This window comes from Vicugna pacos, chromosome 3 (assembly GCF_048564905.1).
Source record: "Vicugna pacos chromosome 3, VicPac4, whole genome shotgun sequence".
In the NCBI taxonomy this organism is placed as follows: domain Eukaryota; kingdom Metazoa; phylum Chordata; class Mammalia; order Artiodactyla; family Camelidae; genus Vicugna; species Vicugna pacos.
This window is the reverse complement of record NC_132989.1, coordinates 17,854,213-17,868,728: the sequence shown is the minus strand read 5'-3', so window position 1 is coordinate 17,868,728 and position 14,516 is coordinate 17,854,213. Positions and strand designations below refer to the sequence as shown.

Here is a 14,516-nt window from a genome sequence, read left to right as displayed (position 1 = left end):
CATTCACAACATTTAAGAGGAAGGATTTGACAAATGAATTAATTTGTCTTTTCTCTTACCTAAATGCTTCCACAGCTCAAATTCTTCTCGTATTGCTAAGTAATCCTTCCATGATGCTGGCAGCAGGAAAACCCAAGATTCTTCATGGCGTTTGAATAAAGTCACACTTGTTTCCAGGACAAAGGGCAAGAGATGTGGAGAAGCATGTCCTGTGGCCTGAATAGTGTCAGTCACCAGTGTGGGTGTTTAGCGTGATGGCTGCTCTGTGTCAGGAATGGGTACCCAATCTCATACGCTCTTTGATGAATTGACCTTTCATTGTGTGTTTGTGATTTTCAGACTCTCTAACACATAGGGTCCAAGACAGGAGCCCCTTATGACCAGATCTAAAAGCTATCCTGAGCTCAGTAAAAAAATTTATCACTACTTATCTGTACAACCCCTATGTGTAAAGTGGAAATAGCTTCTCCCTCACTAGTACCTGAATAAACTGTCATATAAACAGTGGGGTGTTTTTTTTTTCTAGGCATCTTTTACAGTAACATACACACACATGCATTTTTTATATTTTAAAAAAATGTATAAATGACACCGTAATATAAAAACTTTTTAAGCTGCTTCTCCTACTTAACAATACATTATGGACTGCTTTCCACATTGTTATAGAAAATTCATCATTGACGTCATCTTATTAATAACTACATGATATTACGTTAATTGTTAAAGCCAATTCCCTCTTGATTGACATTTATTTTTTCAAATTTTTGTTCTAGATGAACAGGATATTCTCATGAACCTCAAAATATGAGCAGGTGGAGGAAAACTACCAATAGCTAAAGAGCACATTGTATCAGTGTCTTTGCAGGGGAGCAATGAGGTCCATGGATGGAGCTGGAGATCATAATTCTAAGTGAAGTCAGTCAGAAAGAGAAAGAAAAATACTATATGATCTCACTTATATGTTTAATCTAAAAAAAGACAGATGTGATCTTATTTATAAAACAGAAACAGACTCACAGAAAGAAACTTATGGTTACTAGGAGATAAGGGGGTGGGAAGGGATAAATTGGGAGTTCGAGACTTGCAGATACTATTATATATAAAATAGACAAATGAGCCTCTTCTGTATAGCACAGAGAACTATATTCACTATCTTATAGTAACCTATAATGAAAAAGAATATGAAAGTGAGTATATGAATGTACATGTATGACTGAAACATTACGGTGTACACTTGAAATTGATACAGCATTGTAAACTGACTATACTTCAATTTAAAAATTTAAAAAAACAGAAGAAGGAAATCCAGAGTAATGAAGCTAGAAAAGTTATCCTGAGTCATCCTTCCTTCATAAAAGAAAAACTAAATTCATATAAAAATGAACAATAGAGTAAGATTGTGTTCAAATCCAACACTAAGTCAGGTATGTTAACTAATCTTATTGTGATGATAATTTTGCAATATGTAAGTGTATCAGATCATTACATTGTACACCTTAAACTTACACAATGTTATATGTCAATTATATCTCGATAAAGCTGGAAAAAAAATCCAACCCTAAATCATTATAAGAAAACAAGAAAAGGGCAGAATAATAGTCTAACAATGAAAACATATCAGAAAGACATGCTTATAAAACAGATGAAAATTTTAACTTATTTGAAAATTAAGCTTTAAAAAATTAATAAAATAGTATCAGCTAAGAAAGGACTATATAAATCAGAATTAGAGAAGCTCAGAAATGAAGTAGGAGAACACAGGATTAGAATTAATGTTAATCATTTGAGAGATGGAGACTAAAATAAAAGAAGCAGAAGAGGGAATAAACGCATCAAATTACACCTTTGCATAAATAGTAGGTGAGAAGGAGGGAATTCGAACAAATCAAGGAGATTTGAGAGAAAGTGGTAGATATAGAAGATAAACAAACAAACAAAAAAACCAACATATATGTAACAGAAGACTCACAAAGAAGAAACTAAAAAGCAGTGGAAATTTAAAAGTAATTTAAAACTAATTTAAATTTCCAAAGCAAACATTTAAGAATTTTTCCTGAGACAAAAAGAGATTTCAAGGAAAAAAAAAAAAAAAAGGAGAGAAAGAGATTTGGTACTAGTATCTAGGAAAATCAATCCAGAATGACCAGTGTCAAGATATTGTCTCAAAAAACTTCTGGACTTTACAAAAAAAGAAAAAAAAATCATTTGGGCATCTAGTCAAAATATCAAATCATCTAAATGGAAAAGAAATAATTATCTTCAAACTGTATTCCAGAAGAAATAGAGTAATGTACTGAAGATATTCAAAGAAAGAAAACATGAGCCAACATGTCACAAACGATAAATGTGAAAGAACTAAAGAATATTGCTCCTCTGAGTTTACTGAAGCAAGGCTTATGGGACAACCAAAATGGAAAGACATTGGCCTTAGGACCGATGGTGACTGGACCAAGGATTGACTGGCGTTACGTATTTACCCATAAAATTATTATGGTTGTAAAAAGAGTACGTGCCCAGGCAATGTAGAGGTTATACAATAATTAGAAGAATGATAAGAGAGATGAAATAGAGAACATACTTGTTGAATACATTTGCTGCTGATGGGGGTGAAAGGATATTTATTTACCTGAGATGCTGGCAAACAGGAATGAGAAAGAAAAGAAGAAATTATTAACTAATTTCAATATTGTTGGGGAACCAACAGAAAATAACAAAAATAAGACGAAAGGGACTGAGGTTGTTTTAGCTTCAGTATAAAAGTAACCATTAAAATACAAATAAAACCTTCCTAAATACCAATTACATTTGAGACTGCAAATAAGTGAAACGCGAGGGCTATGAAACAGTTGCATATGTATAATATACAAAACAATATGAAGTGAAAAATAAGGTGCAAAGGAGTATACATAGTATACTGCCATTGAAATAAAATTGATGGCAAAATGAGGATATATGTGTTTATATGGACAAACGTATATTTGCTTATGCTTGCCATTAAGAAAGGCTAAACCAGAAACCAGTAAAATTGGTTATGTACAGGAGTTGAAGAAAACTTCTCTGAGTTACATTTTTATGTAGTTTTGACCTTTGAACTATGCTACCGTGTTACATATTCAAAAAAATCAAACTAATGCTCACTTGGGCAGCACATATACTTCAATAGAAATGATACAGAGAAGATTAGCACACCCCCTGCACAGGGAAGACATGTATTTTTTGAGGAATATTTCAGTGTTTTCTGCATTATTTCCTCAACCTTTCTGTAGGTTTAAAAATTTTCATCATAAAAGTTTGGGACAGGGGAATGAACACATGGGTTGGAGGTAGGTGTGTGACTCCAGGACAGTTCATCTATCTACAGGATAGCCAGCTAGTGACCTGGGACCTGAGTGACCTGGCCTGAAAAGATGAGCTATACTGTATCGGTCAGGATCCTTTTGGCTTCACGTAACAGGATACTGAGTCAAAGTAGCTTAAACTGTAAGGATACCTAATTATCTCATGTAACAAGAAGTCTAAAGGTAAATGGCTCCAGGGTTGGTTAATTCGTCAGCTCGAGGATGTTGTAGCTTGCTTCTGTCAGTTTCTCGCTAGTTCTCTTGGCTTTACTTCATGGTTGCAAAATGGCTGTCACGGTTTCATTTATCATGTCCTCACATGACATATCCAGAGGAGGTAGGAAGGGGATGGGCTAACTCCTCCTCAGGCTTTGCCTCTTTGCATTAAGGATAAAATTCTTTGCCATAAGCCCCCACTTCCCCCAGAAAATTCCTCTTACATCTCATTACCCTTAACAAACCAATTCTGATTCACCACCTGGGGTTGTTTGCCTGAAAAAAACTGGGAAGGATGGATGATTGTGGGGTGGGCAGCCAATCATGTTTTGCCACACGAGCCAATCAGACTCAGGAATCTGAGCCAAGAAGCCCGGCCTGGGTTTGCTGTTACCGGTTGGTCAAGCTGATGGTGAATGGACAGCAAGAAGTTGAGCTGAGGCCCTGGCACACCGGGTTGGGGACAAGCCAAGGTGAAGACAAGGAAAACTATAGAGAAGGTGAGGAAGCCATTTGGTAGAGAAAGGAGAATGGAGCACTTGCGGAGGTGGGTGGAGCTGCCCTGAAGGATGGAAACCCTCCCCAAAACTGCCTGATGTCTTCTGATTATTATTTCACTTCCCAGCCACAGGGCATGCACCCGTGAGGGCTCATTCGCTAGTCACAGAAAAAACAGCAACAGCAACGACAGAACTGGCTGAGCGCAAAGGAGGAATTAGTTATCAATGTTATTAAATGTTACCATGGCAGGAAGTGGAGCCTGTCCTTAGGAAGTACTAAAACCAGAACGTGCCAGCAGGAGGTGACTCCTCTTTGCCTCTTCCTGTGTGTTTCTCCAAGTCTAGTTCATTTCCTGTGCAGGAGGATGTCTCTGCTTCACGTCCCCCACCTTGTCATATATCTGCCCACACCTTCTAAATTTGCTTTAAAGTTTTGTCCCCTTGAAGGTCCCGAGTGATACTCAGTCTCTCAGTCTTAGTTGCAGATTCCAAAAGAAAAAAACCCAAGAGGCATTCAGCTGGGTCAGATGCTCAATGTACTCGGTCCATAGGCTTAAGGTCACAACAGACAAGCAAGGGAGAGTGAGGAGCAGAACCAGGGGAGAGGGGTCATTGACTCAGGCTGTAAAGATACCCTAGAAGATTTCCACCATGATCCTTAAAATAGTAGATTTCAAGGTTGGGGGTGAGAACCTGCCCCCCTCCCCATCCTCACCCACCCAGGGGACACTCTGTGGTGTCTGAAAACATTTTTGGTCATCACGGTTCAGGGGGTAGGTACTCCCTGCATCTCATGGGGAGAGTCCGGGGATGTTGCTAAAATCCTAGAATGCTCTTACAACCAAGAATTACCTGGTCCAGAATGTACGCAGCACCAAGACTGAGAAGCTCTACCTCAGCTGGTTCTTACTAGTAACTGTTCTTTTAATCAAATGAAGCATCTGTACCCACAGAGCACACACCCAGGCCTGGTAAGTTAGAGGACTCAGTCAACATTTGTTAGGTAGAGACTGAATGGAAGCACCCTTCTAGGACTGTATGGACGCTGATTCTACTGCTGATTGCTTGGATTCAGGGTGCATTTTCAGTGAAGCAGCCCACAAAGGCAGGAGACATTGAGGCTCTTGCCCTGGGCTGGGGAACGGTTACAGAAATGAGCAGAAACAGACTGAAGCGGAAGACAGAACTGTAAACACACACACACAACCTGCTCTTGCAAGTGCTCAAAACACAAACAGCAGCTGCCTAGCTGGTATCTGCTCCTCCCCACACACCATAAGGGAGAGCCGTAAATCCTTGAGTCCCAAACAGCTGTTGGCTATGACAGGAGCATCTTTTTTTCCACTCTGACTCGTCAGACAGGAAGGTACAGGCTCTAGGCCGTAGGGTTTTCTTTTGGCTTAGTCAACACAACATCTGCTTTCATCTCCTGAGGAGAATTGTCCCTGAAATTGCCCCCCCAAAAAATCTGTAAATGACTCAGAGAGAGGGCTTCAGAAACAAATTGAAGAAAAAAATTTTAAGGCAAGACTTTCCCTGAAATTTCTGATATACCTGAGGCTGCTATTTGGCAAAGGCGGAAAAGTTCTCTTGTTTCTGGCGTAAACCCAGAAGTTAGCTAACTCAGGGTCTTTGCTGCCCTCTACTGATTATCACGAAGACTTGCAGGAGGTTTGAGAGGGTGAATGGCTTTTTGGCAGATTGCTTCGTTCATTCCTTCATTTAATTTTTTGAAGCATATTTACCGGGTGTAAATATACTTTGCCTATGCTCTGTGCTAGGCAGTAGTGCAACCGGGAAAAATATACGACGTATATTCCAACAAAGGAGACAAACTATGTGTAAGTCAACAAATAAGAAACATTTTAAGTTTGTTCCAAGTGCCCTGAAAACAATGAACAGGGTGATGTGGGCAAGGAGGCAGTTCAAGGCTGGGCGGGCTGGGAGGTGGCAGGTGGCAGGTGAGCTGAGCCTGGGAGGTTGAGACAGTCAGCTGTGCTGACAGCAGAGCTTAGGGCTCCCCGGCAGGCTGAGAAGTGGATGTAAGCCTACTTGTGTGCCTCTGAAACCTGTATGTGAGCAGAGGCCAGTGTGGAGGGGAGGTCAGAGAGGCGGGTAGGGAAGGGGTCACAGAGGGACCCCGCGGTCTGTAAAGGTACTTGGATTTTTCTTCAGAATAAATCTTACCCAGTAGAGGAAGGTACTGTTTTTTTAAAAGATTCCCCTTTTCATCGGACACATTCTCTCTAGGAGATCCATAAAGATTTTTCAGAAAGTTTACAAGGTGCATCCATGAAAGAGAGAAATAACCATCTAGAGGACTGCGCTGTCTCCTCCTGTGTGGATCACGGAAGGTAGGGCAGGGGCAGGACCAGGAGGCAGAGCCAAGTGAGGGCTGTGCGGGAGGCAGGCTGGGCCAGAGTGGCGCCGCGGAGATGGGCCGAAATGGACCAGAGGCACCCTTGGGAGTTGCACCTTCAGGACCCATTGATGAGTTGGATGTGGAAGATGATGATGGACAGCTGCCAAGGGTACGAGGGCAAGCCAATCAGCTCTGACATGTGGTTGAAGAAAAAGGGCACCTGCAGGCTCTGTTGCAGGCTCATTGCGGGCTCTTTGCAGGCGGGCAGGGTGGGTGATAGCACGCGAGTGCCTTTGCTCTCTTTCCTTCTGCTCAGTCTGGGTGATTATCCCTGACAGGTCTCATGGAGGTAGCCCTCATAAGAATGGCTGTAAAACCTTTTGCTAATATCCAGCCGCCCATAAATGTCAGGTGATGAGAATTACAGCCCCGCAGGCTCATCAAGGAGAGAGCGGGCCAAGGCTTGAGGAAGCCACAGTGACGGCGAGGGCACCTAGCTGTCTTTCCAAGCTGTGTTCTAGTTTCAGGGGGGATGGGACCAGAGGAAGTGGAGTGCTAGCTGAGGCCAAAGTGGCTCAGAGCCTTTCTTGGAAGTCTTAGTTATCAAATCTGTCAGCAAAGCTCCTCTTCACCTGGTCCAAGGCTTCTTCAAGGTTAAGCAGAGCATATTCTTAACTTATACTCAGCCAGGAGGAGTGGGGAGGTTAGGGAACCTGGCCACAGGCAGCCTCTGATTATGGGGAATAAACAACATACTGTTTCCTGCCTTTTCCCACCCTTGACCCACCTGTCAGCTAATTAGTACCTAGCACCCAGGTGTGTTCCCCTGCTCACCATCTGTCTGGCGGTCCTTTGATGCACCCCATATGTCTAACAGCCCCGACCCCTAGTTCCCTTTCATTTTCCCCTTATATTACTTTTTCTTCAACATGCTCTCAACGTACAGCTAAAAAATCACTGGGATCATATCCTAAGCATGGCATTGTGCTCGGATCCTGGAAACTGGGCTGGCAGGGGGCAAAGAAATAGGATCAGAGGACCCTATTCAGAAGAAGCTATTCATCTAGCTGGCTGTCAGCTGGATGAGGTTCTGGGAGCACAGACACACTGACAAAGTAGAACAATAACAGATAAGGGTGGCTAACATCTAGAGTGCGGGCTGACCACGTGCCAGGTACCTGGCAAGGGCTCTGTCTCAGGCCGTCCTCATGACAAGCTCATGAGGTGAGCACTGCTGCCATGTTCCTTTTCAGATGAGGCGGGTAGCTGAGGCTTGGGGAGGTGGTAACTTTTGTAGGGTGACAGCTAGTGAGGGATGGAACCCTTTTTTAACCCAAGTCTGCCTTATCTTGAAGTTATGTTTCCTGCCCTGTCTCTGGCCCATCAGTTAAGACAGCATGAAGGGATGTTCTGCATGGTGCTCCAGTTCTCAGGCCATGCTGCCCTTTGACTTCCCCTAAGTTCTCTTCTACGTACCTGTGTGCACGAATACACACCACACACACATCTTCATCCATATCCCTAGCCTGACCATAATCCTTTGGGCCCTAATGGCATTTTGACACTTTATCAAAATTATACCAACATTGTTGCGTGTTCAGTGAGAAAGCATTTTTAGAAGCAAACTTCAATGGTGATAAACCCACATAAGTAATCCCCCAACCAAATACCAATAAATTTCAGGATCTGTTTTCTACATTAGATGATATTTTTTGCTATTAGTTTTTTTTTCACTAAAGTTATTTCTGACCAAATTAACTCTTCATTGAAATTTCAGGGTGAAGATCTGTGTTCCCTAAAGCATTTCTATTGGCATCAGATCTTACCAATTGTCTAGTTCGAGAGAAGTTTCTTCAATGATTGTTATTTCTGCCAGACCCAACTTTCTTGGGTCAGATTTTAGAGATTTGCATTTAAGATCTGATCTTCAGTCAGTTTCACATTTTATCACATGCAATGTTAGCCATTTTCAGTTTCAATTTGTACTTTTTTTTTAACAAGAAATATCCATTATCAATCAGATATCAGGCTAATAGTTCGTATTTATTACTTAGCTAACCAAGGAGAAAACTGAGCAGTTTATGTAACAGAGAGAGCAAGGTAAAACAGAGGCAAAGAGGCAAAGATTCAGATATGGGGAGATAAAGAAAGCAAGAGGAGATCAAATAATAAGAATAGAAATTATATTTATAGAAATGATAATAGCTAATGTTTATTGAGCACATACTAGGATCCCTGTTCTAAATACTTTACGTGGCCTTACATTCATTCAACACTCACAGAAACTCTTTGGGGGAGATATAATTATTATTTCCATTTTAAGATAGGGAAACTTCAGCAAAAAGACTGGAAAGAAATTGTCCCCAACTATACAGCTGGTAAGAGGCAAATGCAGGATTCAAACCCAGGCAGCCCGTGACAGAGAAGCTACAGTGGTCCTTTATGTTGATTGCTTACTTCTTGGTCTTGCAGCATTGAAATGTCCTTTCAAACAAAATGGTGAGGTGAGTTAAAATGTCCTTACTCCATCCCATGCTTTGCTGCCACCTGAAATGCCCTCCCATCTGGTACGCCTAACACAATCACATGCTTCCTACCAGGGAGCCGGCCTGACCTCAGGGAGAGAGGGCACTGCCTGCAGGGCTGGGTCTCCTGGCCCTCTGCAGGGCTTTCCAGCATCTGAGCTAATCGCTGTTGGAAATCTTACCTGTGCTGCACTTTTTGCTTCTTAGTCTTCCTCATTAGACCATAAGCTCCTTGAGGGCAGGAGTTAGGTCTCATTATACTGTTTGCATTTACCAGTATAGAAATGTACTGAAATTAGAAAGGCAATGAATGAATGTACCATTTCAGTAACAGTGAGTTCCACTAATAGTGATTTGTTTTCTTATTTACTTTTTAGTAAGATTGCTTTGGCCTAACAAGTTCTTCTGCATAAAGGGACCTGTGACCATGGCAGTTCTGGAAACTTCCTAATTCAAAGGTGGGGGGAGTAACTGCTCATGGGTATGGGGTTTCCTTTTGGCTGATGAAAATCTCCCCACTCCTCCATTTCTGTTCTGTTCTAAAAATCCTACAGTATCTAGTTAACAAAGGCATCTGACTATGAATACAGAGTAAACCAAAGTCCAAAACGAGAACAAGTCAACTTAGAATTTATGCCTGTGATTATAACTACATACTTGAACTGTAAGGTTGAAGACGTTATCCCTGTGTCTTAACCCAGGCTGCCCAAGTTAGATATCTTAATGTGGCCTAAAATTCCCCTCCTGTTCTTAGTTTTGATCAATGTACCATGGTTATGTAATATGTTAACCCTAAGGGAAGCTGGGTGCAGAGAATCTCCATACTAACTTTGCAACTCTTCTGTAAATCCAAGATTACTCCAAAATGAAAAGTTTAAAAAATACGTTTTAAGCTTCCGGATAACTGACTCTCAGTGACACCAAGTGCAGAGGGTAGAAACCACAGCCATATTGTGATGTGTACCTTAGTTTTTGTAGCTCCATCTACAGAGTAAGAGGATTGGACAAGATGTTCATCCAATAAGGGCAAGTAGTGCCCAGAGATGTCCCTACAAAAAGCTCAACTATATGAGTGACAAAGAGAGTGCCCAAGGTACCCCTGACTTTGGGGAGTATGTGTGGTTAAGGATTGTACTCCTAGCTTTACAGTCCCCCAGAGAGATTTTATTGGCAAAAAAAGACTGGAATCAAAGTCAAGAACACTCATTTTAACTGAGCACGTAAAGATCCATCTCTATAAACCAGAATGCCAAAGCCAATTTATTTACAGAGAATTACACCTGTCAGGTGGGCCAGACATCCCTGTCCTCTCTCTATGGGTAGACTTACAGAGCAAATAAAGTTATCAGAAAGCAGCTCAGTGTGATTATAAGCAGCATAAGGGCAGTAAGTTATTTGATTTGAGAGTTTAATGAAATTGAGTCACGATGGTCTGAAAATTCACTATTCCAAATAGAGACAGATCCAATTTAGCTTGTGTTGGGCTAGCTCGTATCATTAGCTCTTTCTTATTTGCTATCTGACTATAAACTAAAAATGTAAGCAGATACATTTTGTTGTGTATCAGTTTAAATACTCAGTTCCCTATAGTTTAATGTTTCAAGAACTTAGAATATTTTCTCTATTAATCGAAATTTTCAATATTTGAAAAGTAGAGATGATAGTATCATAAACCCTCATCTACCCATCACCCAGCTTCAATAGTTATCAAGGCAGAGTCAACCTTGTTTCATCTCTAACCCACTCCTGTCCCCTCCCACTCTCTCTCCACCCTTGCTGCTCCCTTTATTTTGAAGCTAATCTCAAAGTCTTCAGTAGATATTAGAATGTTTTTTGATATCAACCAGAAATGATAATCATTTTAATTAATTTGCTCATTGACTTATTTATTGACTGGCACTGAGCTATATTCAGGAGAAACTGATTAAAAACCACGAGTGCATTCCTATTCTCCTGGAGTCTGTATTCAACTGGACACGGAAGTTACTATCTGAGCCACCTTGGTTACTTAACCTCTTAGCTATTCAACTGCCCTTTGTCCTGTTTCTTGATATGAATATGGATTTGGTATTACTGTTAATTTTGTTAGGTGTGAAAATGTTATTTTTGACATGTAGAAAACTGTGGGATTTTTTAAAAAAGAGATACATATTGATGTATTTAGGGATGGAATGATATGACGTTTATAATTTAAAGAACTGCAGAATTAAAAACAACAAAGTGAGTCGACAGGTGGTGTTCCACCTCCTGATCATCATCTCCAGCAGTGGGGGTTACTTTGTTACGAGCCATCTTTACTAGTATTATGTTTGGATATTTGGCCAGGACTTGGGGAGGCATGCTGATGTTGAAAAAGGGATCTATCTAGCCTTCCGCTCTTAAACTAGTTTGTTCAAACTTTACATATTGAGTGAAATTTTACCCTCACTTTCCTTCTCCAAACAATCATGCTCAGAACTTTGTTTGGCCTTTATCACATTTTATCATACTTAATTGATTTTGACTATTTAACTGGGAATCAGTATAGCATGGTGTTTATTGAAATACAATAATTCACATACAATAAAACCCACCCTCTAAAGTGTTCACAATGGATTTTAGTATATTTACCAAATTGTGCAATCATCTCTACTATCTAATGCTGCAACATTTTCATCAGCCAAAAGGAAACCCCATACCCATGAGCAGTTACTCCCCCCACCTCTTAGAAATCCATTTTTTGTGTCTATAAATTTGTCTAATCTGGGTATTTCACATAAATAGACTCATACAATATGTAGCTTTTGGTGTCTGACTTCTTCCACTTAGCATGTTTTCAAGGTTTATCCATGCTGTAGCATGTATCAGTACTTAATCCTTTTTAATGACTGAAAAATATTCCTTTGTATAGATAGACCATATTTCTTAATTCTTTCAGCAATTGATGGGACATTTTTGCTGTTATGAATAATGGTGGTATGAACATTTGTGTACAAGTTTTTGTGTAGATTTATGGTTTCAAATTTTTTGAATCATAATGTTTAACAATGGGGCTTTACTGCCACACGGTCTTGGGTTTAAGGCCAGACTTTGCCATATACTAGCTGTGTGAACTTGGACCAGTAACTCAACTTCTCTGTGCCTCAGTCTCACCTATAAACTGTGGCTATTCATAGTACCCACCTCTTATGAAGCCTTTTAATGAGACCAAAAACAAATAACATATGGAAAGTACTTAGGACAGTGCTTGGTTTATATGGTTAGATCTGAGTCAAATATGCCTATTATTAGTTTAAAATTTTGAGCTCCTTAATGTTAGAGTTCATCTTCACCAGTGCCTTTGAAACCCCAGTGCCTAACAGGGTTTTGTTTGTTTATTTTGTTTTTTCTTTAAGAGTGAAATAAATATTCAGAATTTCTTCTGGGTATCAGGGTATATGAATTTCAGAAAGATGTATTAAAATCCTTTAACCTGTACTTTGTGAAGAGGCTTGCCTTCCCCAATTTACTTAATAACTGCAACTTATAATACTCATCAGTCTGCAGGTAATTATTTAATACAATTTGAGAGATATTCTTGTAGTTAGTAATATATTATTTTATAACATGGGTATAATCGGATGGTGCCTTAAGACTCCTGATTTTCTGAAAAGCTGGGAAACAGCTCATTTTCACAGCAACTCTGTGATTGGTTTGAGGGAGACCCAGGCCGATTGTTGATTGGCTCACGCAGTGGAAACGGTCCCGGCCTGAGCCAGTATGAAGCCAATATGGCTCCACAGTTGGGTTTCCTGGAAGCCGGCAGACACGTGGCTACCGCCGGCGGAGCGGTACGTGGGAGGACCTAGTTTTGCTTACCGCAAGAGGGCGCCGGCGGTTTCTCGTTGCTAAAGTCCGGTTTCCCATAAAGCCTCGGACTGACCAATCAACTAGCTGTCTCCAAACCGCTTTTAAAGTCGGCGGGCCCTTTCACCAATAATAAAGCAGATACCACCCTCATCTCGAGGATTGATGGAAAGTTTGACCAATCATTTTACAGGTCCCTGCTATCTCCGCCTCTCTTGCGCGGGATTGACGATCCGTCCGGCCAATAGAGGACGCTGAGTCGGCGGGTGGATGAACGCGGCCCTCTGTAATGGCGGAGCGTGGCGGGGACGGGGGGGACGGTGAGCGATTCAACCCGGGGGAGCTCAGGTAAGAGGCGCTGCTCTTCCTTATATATCGGCGCTCCGGCTTCCCAGGGCTAGGCCTGCCGCGCGGAGAGCCGGGGTGGCGGGTGGGACGAGGAGCCGTGGCGGCTGAGGGGCCAGGACCGCATGGGGTTGGAGAAGGGGGAAGGGGAAGGTGGCTTGAATGAGGGAGCCCAGCCGGGGCTGGGCCGCGGCCTCCTGCGCCTTCTCGGGGCTCTCCCTGCGGTTTTGTCGGGGCCCGGCGCCCCTCGCGGCTTGCGGCCCACGGGCTGGGCCTGGCGTTGCCGCTTTGGGGCCCCGCCTCAGGCGCGGGCCGCCTCCGCCTCGGCCCGCCGACCTCAGCCTTCCGCCGGGTCCGCGCCCCCGCGGGCCAGCTTTACCCCCCGAAGCCCTGCACGCCGCACGGAAGTCCCCAGCGCCCGGCACACCTGGCCCGGCCTTCTCCACGCGCTCCGCGGTCCTTGGGGTCCCCTGTTTGTCCCAGTCTTTACCCCCCATCTCTTGCTTTTCTTCAACTTCGTGCGGCCTTCCTTTCTCTTACCCTTTGATTCCTTATCCCGTATTTGTGAATATCAACAATAGCGGCAGCCGTTTGCTCCGTGCTTCCGTGGGCCAGGCAGCCCTCTACTTAGGAGTCGTCTCCTCCGATCCTCACACCCACCGTTTGGAGTAGTTGCTGTTTGCATTTTGCAGGCCCCAGTCTAGATCCATCTTCATTTATGTGACTTGCCCAACTTACAGGTGAGGAAACTGAGCCTGTTAGAGGTTGGGGTAGTAGAACGCGGTCACTTTGGTGGGTATTGTGGCTCCAGGAAGTGACTTGAACCCAGGCAGCCAGGCTCGGGAGCCTATTCGACTGCTCACGCCATTGCCCCAAAGAGGGCAGTGACCTTTCTTGCCCTGGTTTCTCACTGCCTGTGGGATTTTTAATTAAGATTTGGGAAAAATTGAAGTGTCTTTAAAATGTTTTAGTCACTAGTTTTCAGGCAAACGAAGTACTGAGATTTATGTATATCTGATACATATTTTCCCCCCTGGACGGGAACGTGTCATCTCCAATGTTCAGCTCCCATTCTGAGTTGTGCCATTGTCAGCCTTTGAGAGTGAAAAAAGAGCAGTGGAAGTTATGAGGACTCTAGTATTGTCTAGAACTCAAGATGAAATTGTAGATGGAAAATGGGCATTGTCATTCAAGTTTTCAGGGAAAAAAAGTCACGTCTTTTAGATTCTGAGTGGTCATACACACAAATTCTTACTTTGGCAGGAATAAAGTCTTATTGCAGGGTTAGATCTCATATCCTTTAAACCCTGTATGTCCACTTTAGCCATGAGCAATGAAAGAATTGTCAGGGTCGCTCAGTATTAGCGATGGAAGGTTTGTTTCTGATTCTGTTCTCTAGAGAAGG

The 14,516-nt window shown here is 42.3% G+C and overlaps 1 protein-coding gene and 1 non-coding gene across 10 annotated transcripts in view; both read left to right on the top strand.

The window, feature by feature from the left end:
• Nucleotides 1-3,130: 3,130 nt before the first annotated feature.
• On the top strand, nucleotides 3,131-3,238 carry LOC116277929 (U6 spliceosomal RNA). Its single transcript, XR_004187361.1, has one exon. It is a non-coding gene; the product is annotated as a U6 spliceosomal RNA (small nuclear RNA).
• Nucleotides 3,239-13,005: 9,767 nt separating this feature from the next.
• Nucleotides 13,006-14,516, top strand: part of TCERG1 (transcription elongation regulator 1) — a 57,381-nt gene continuing 55,870 nt past the window's right edge. For all 9 annotated transcript variants that reach the window (XR_004186951.2, XM_006204489.4, XM_072955512.1 and 6 more), the window contains exon 1: nucleotides 13,006-13,114. Coding sequence is in view for 8 of the 9 variants with exons in the window: in XM_006204489.4 (XP_006204551.1) it covers nucleotides 13,056-13,114 (59 nt within the window). In the remaining variant the exon portion in view is untranslated. The remainder of the gene's footprint in view (nucleotides 13,115-14,516) is intronic.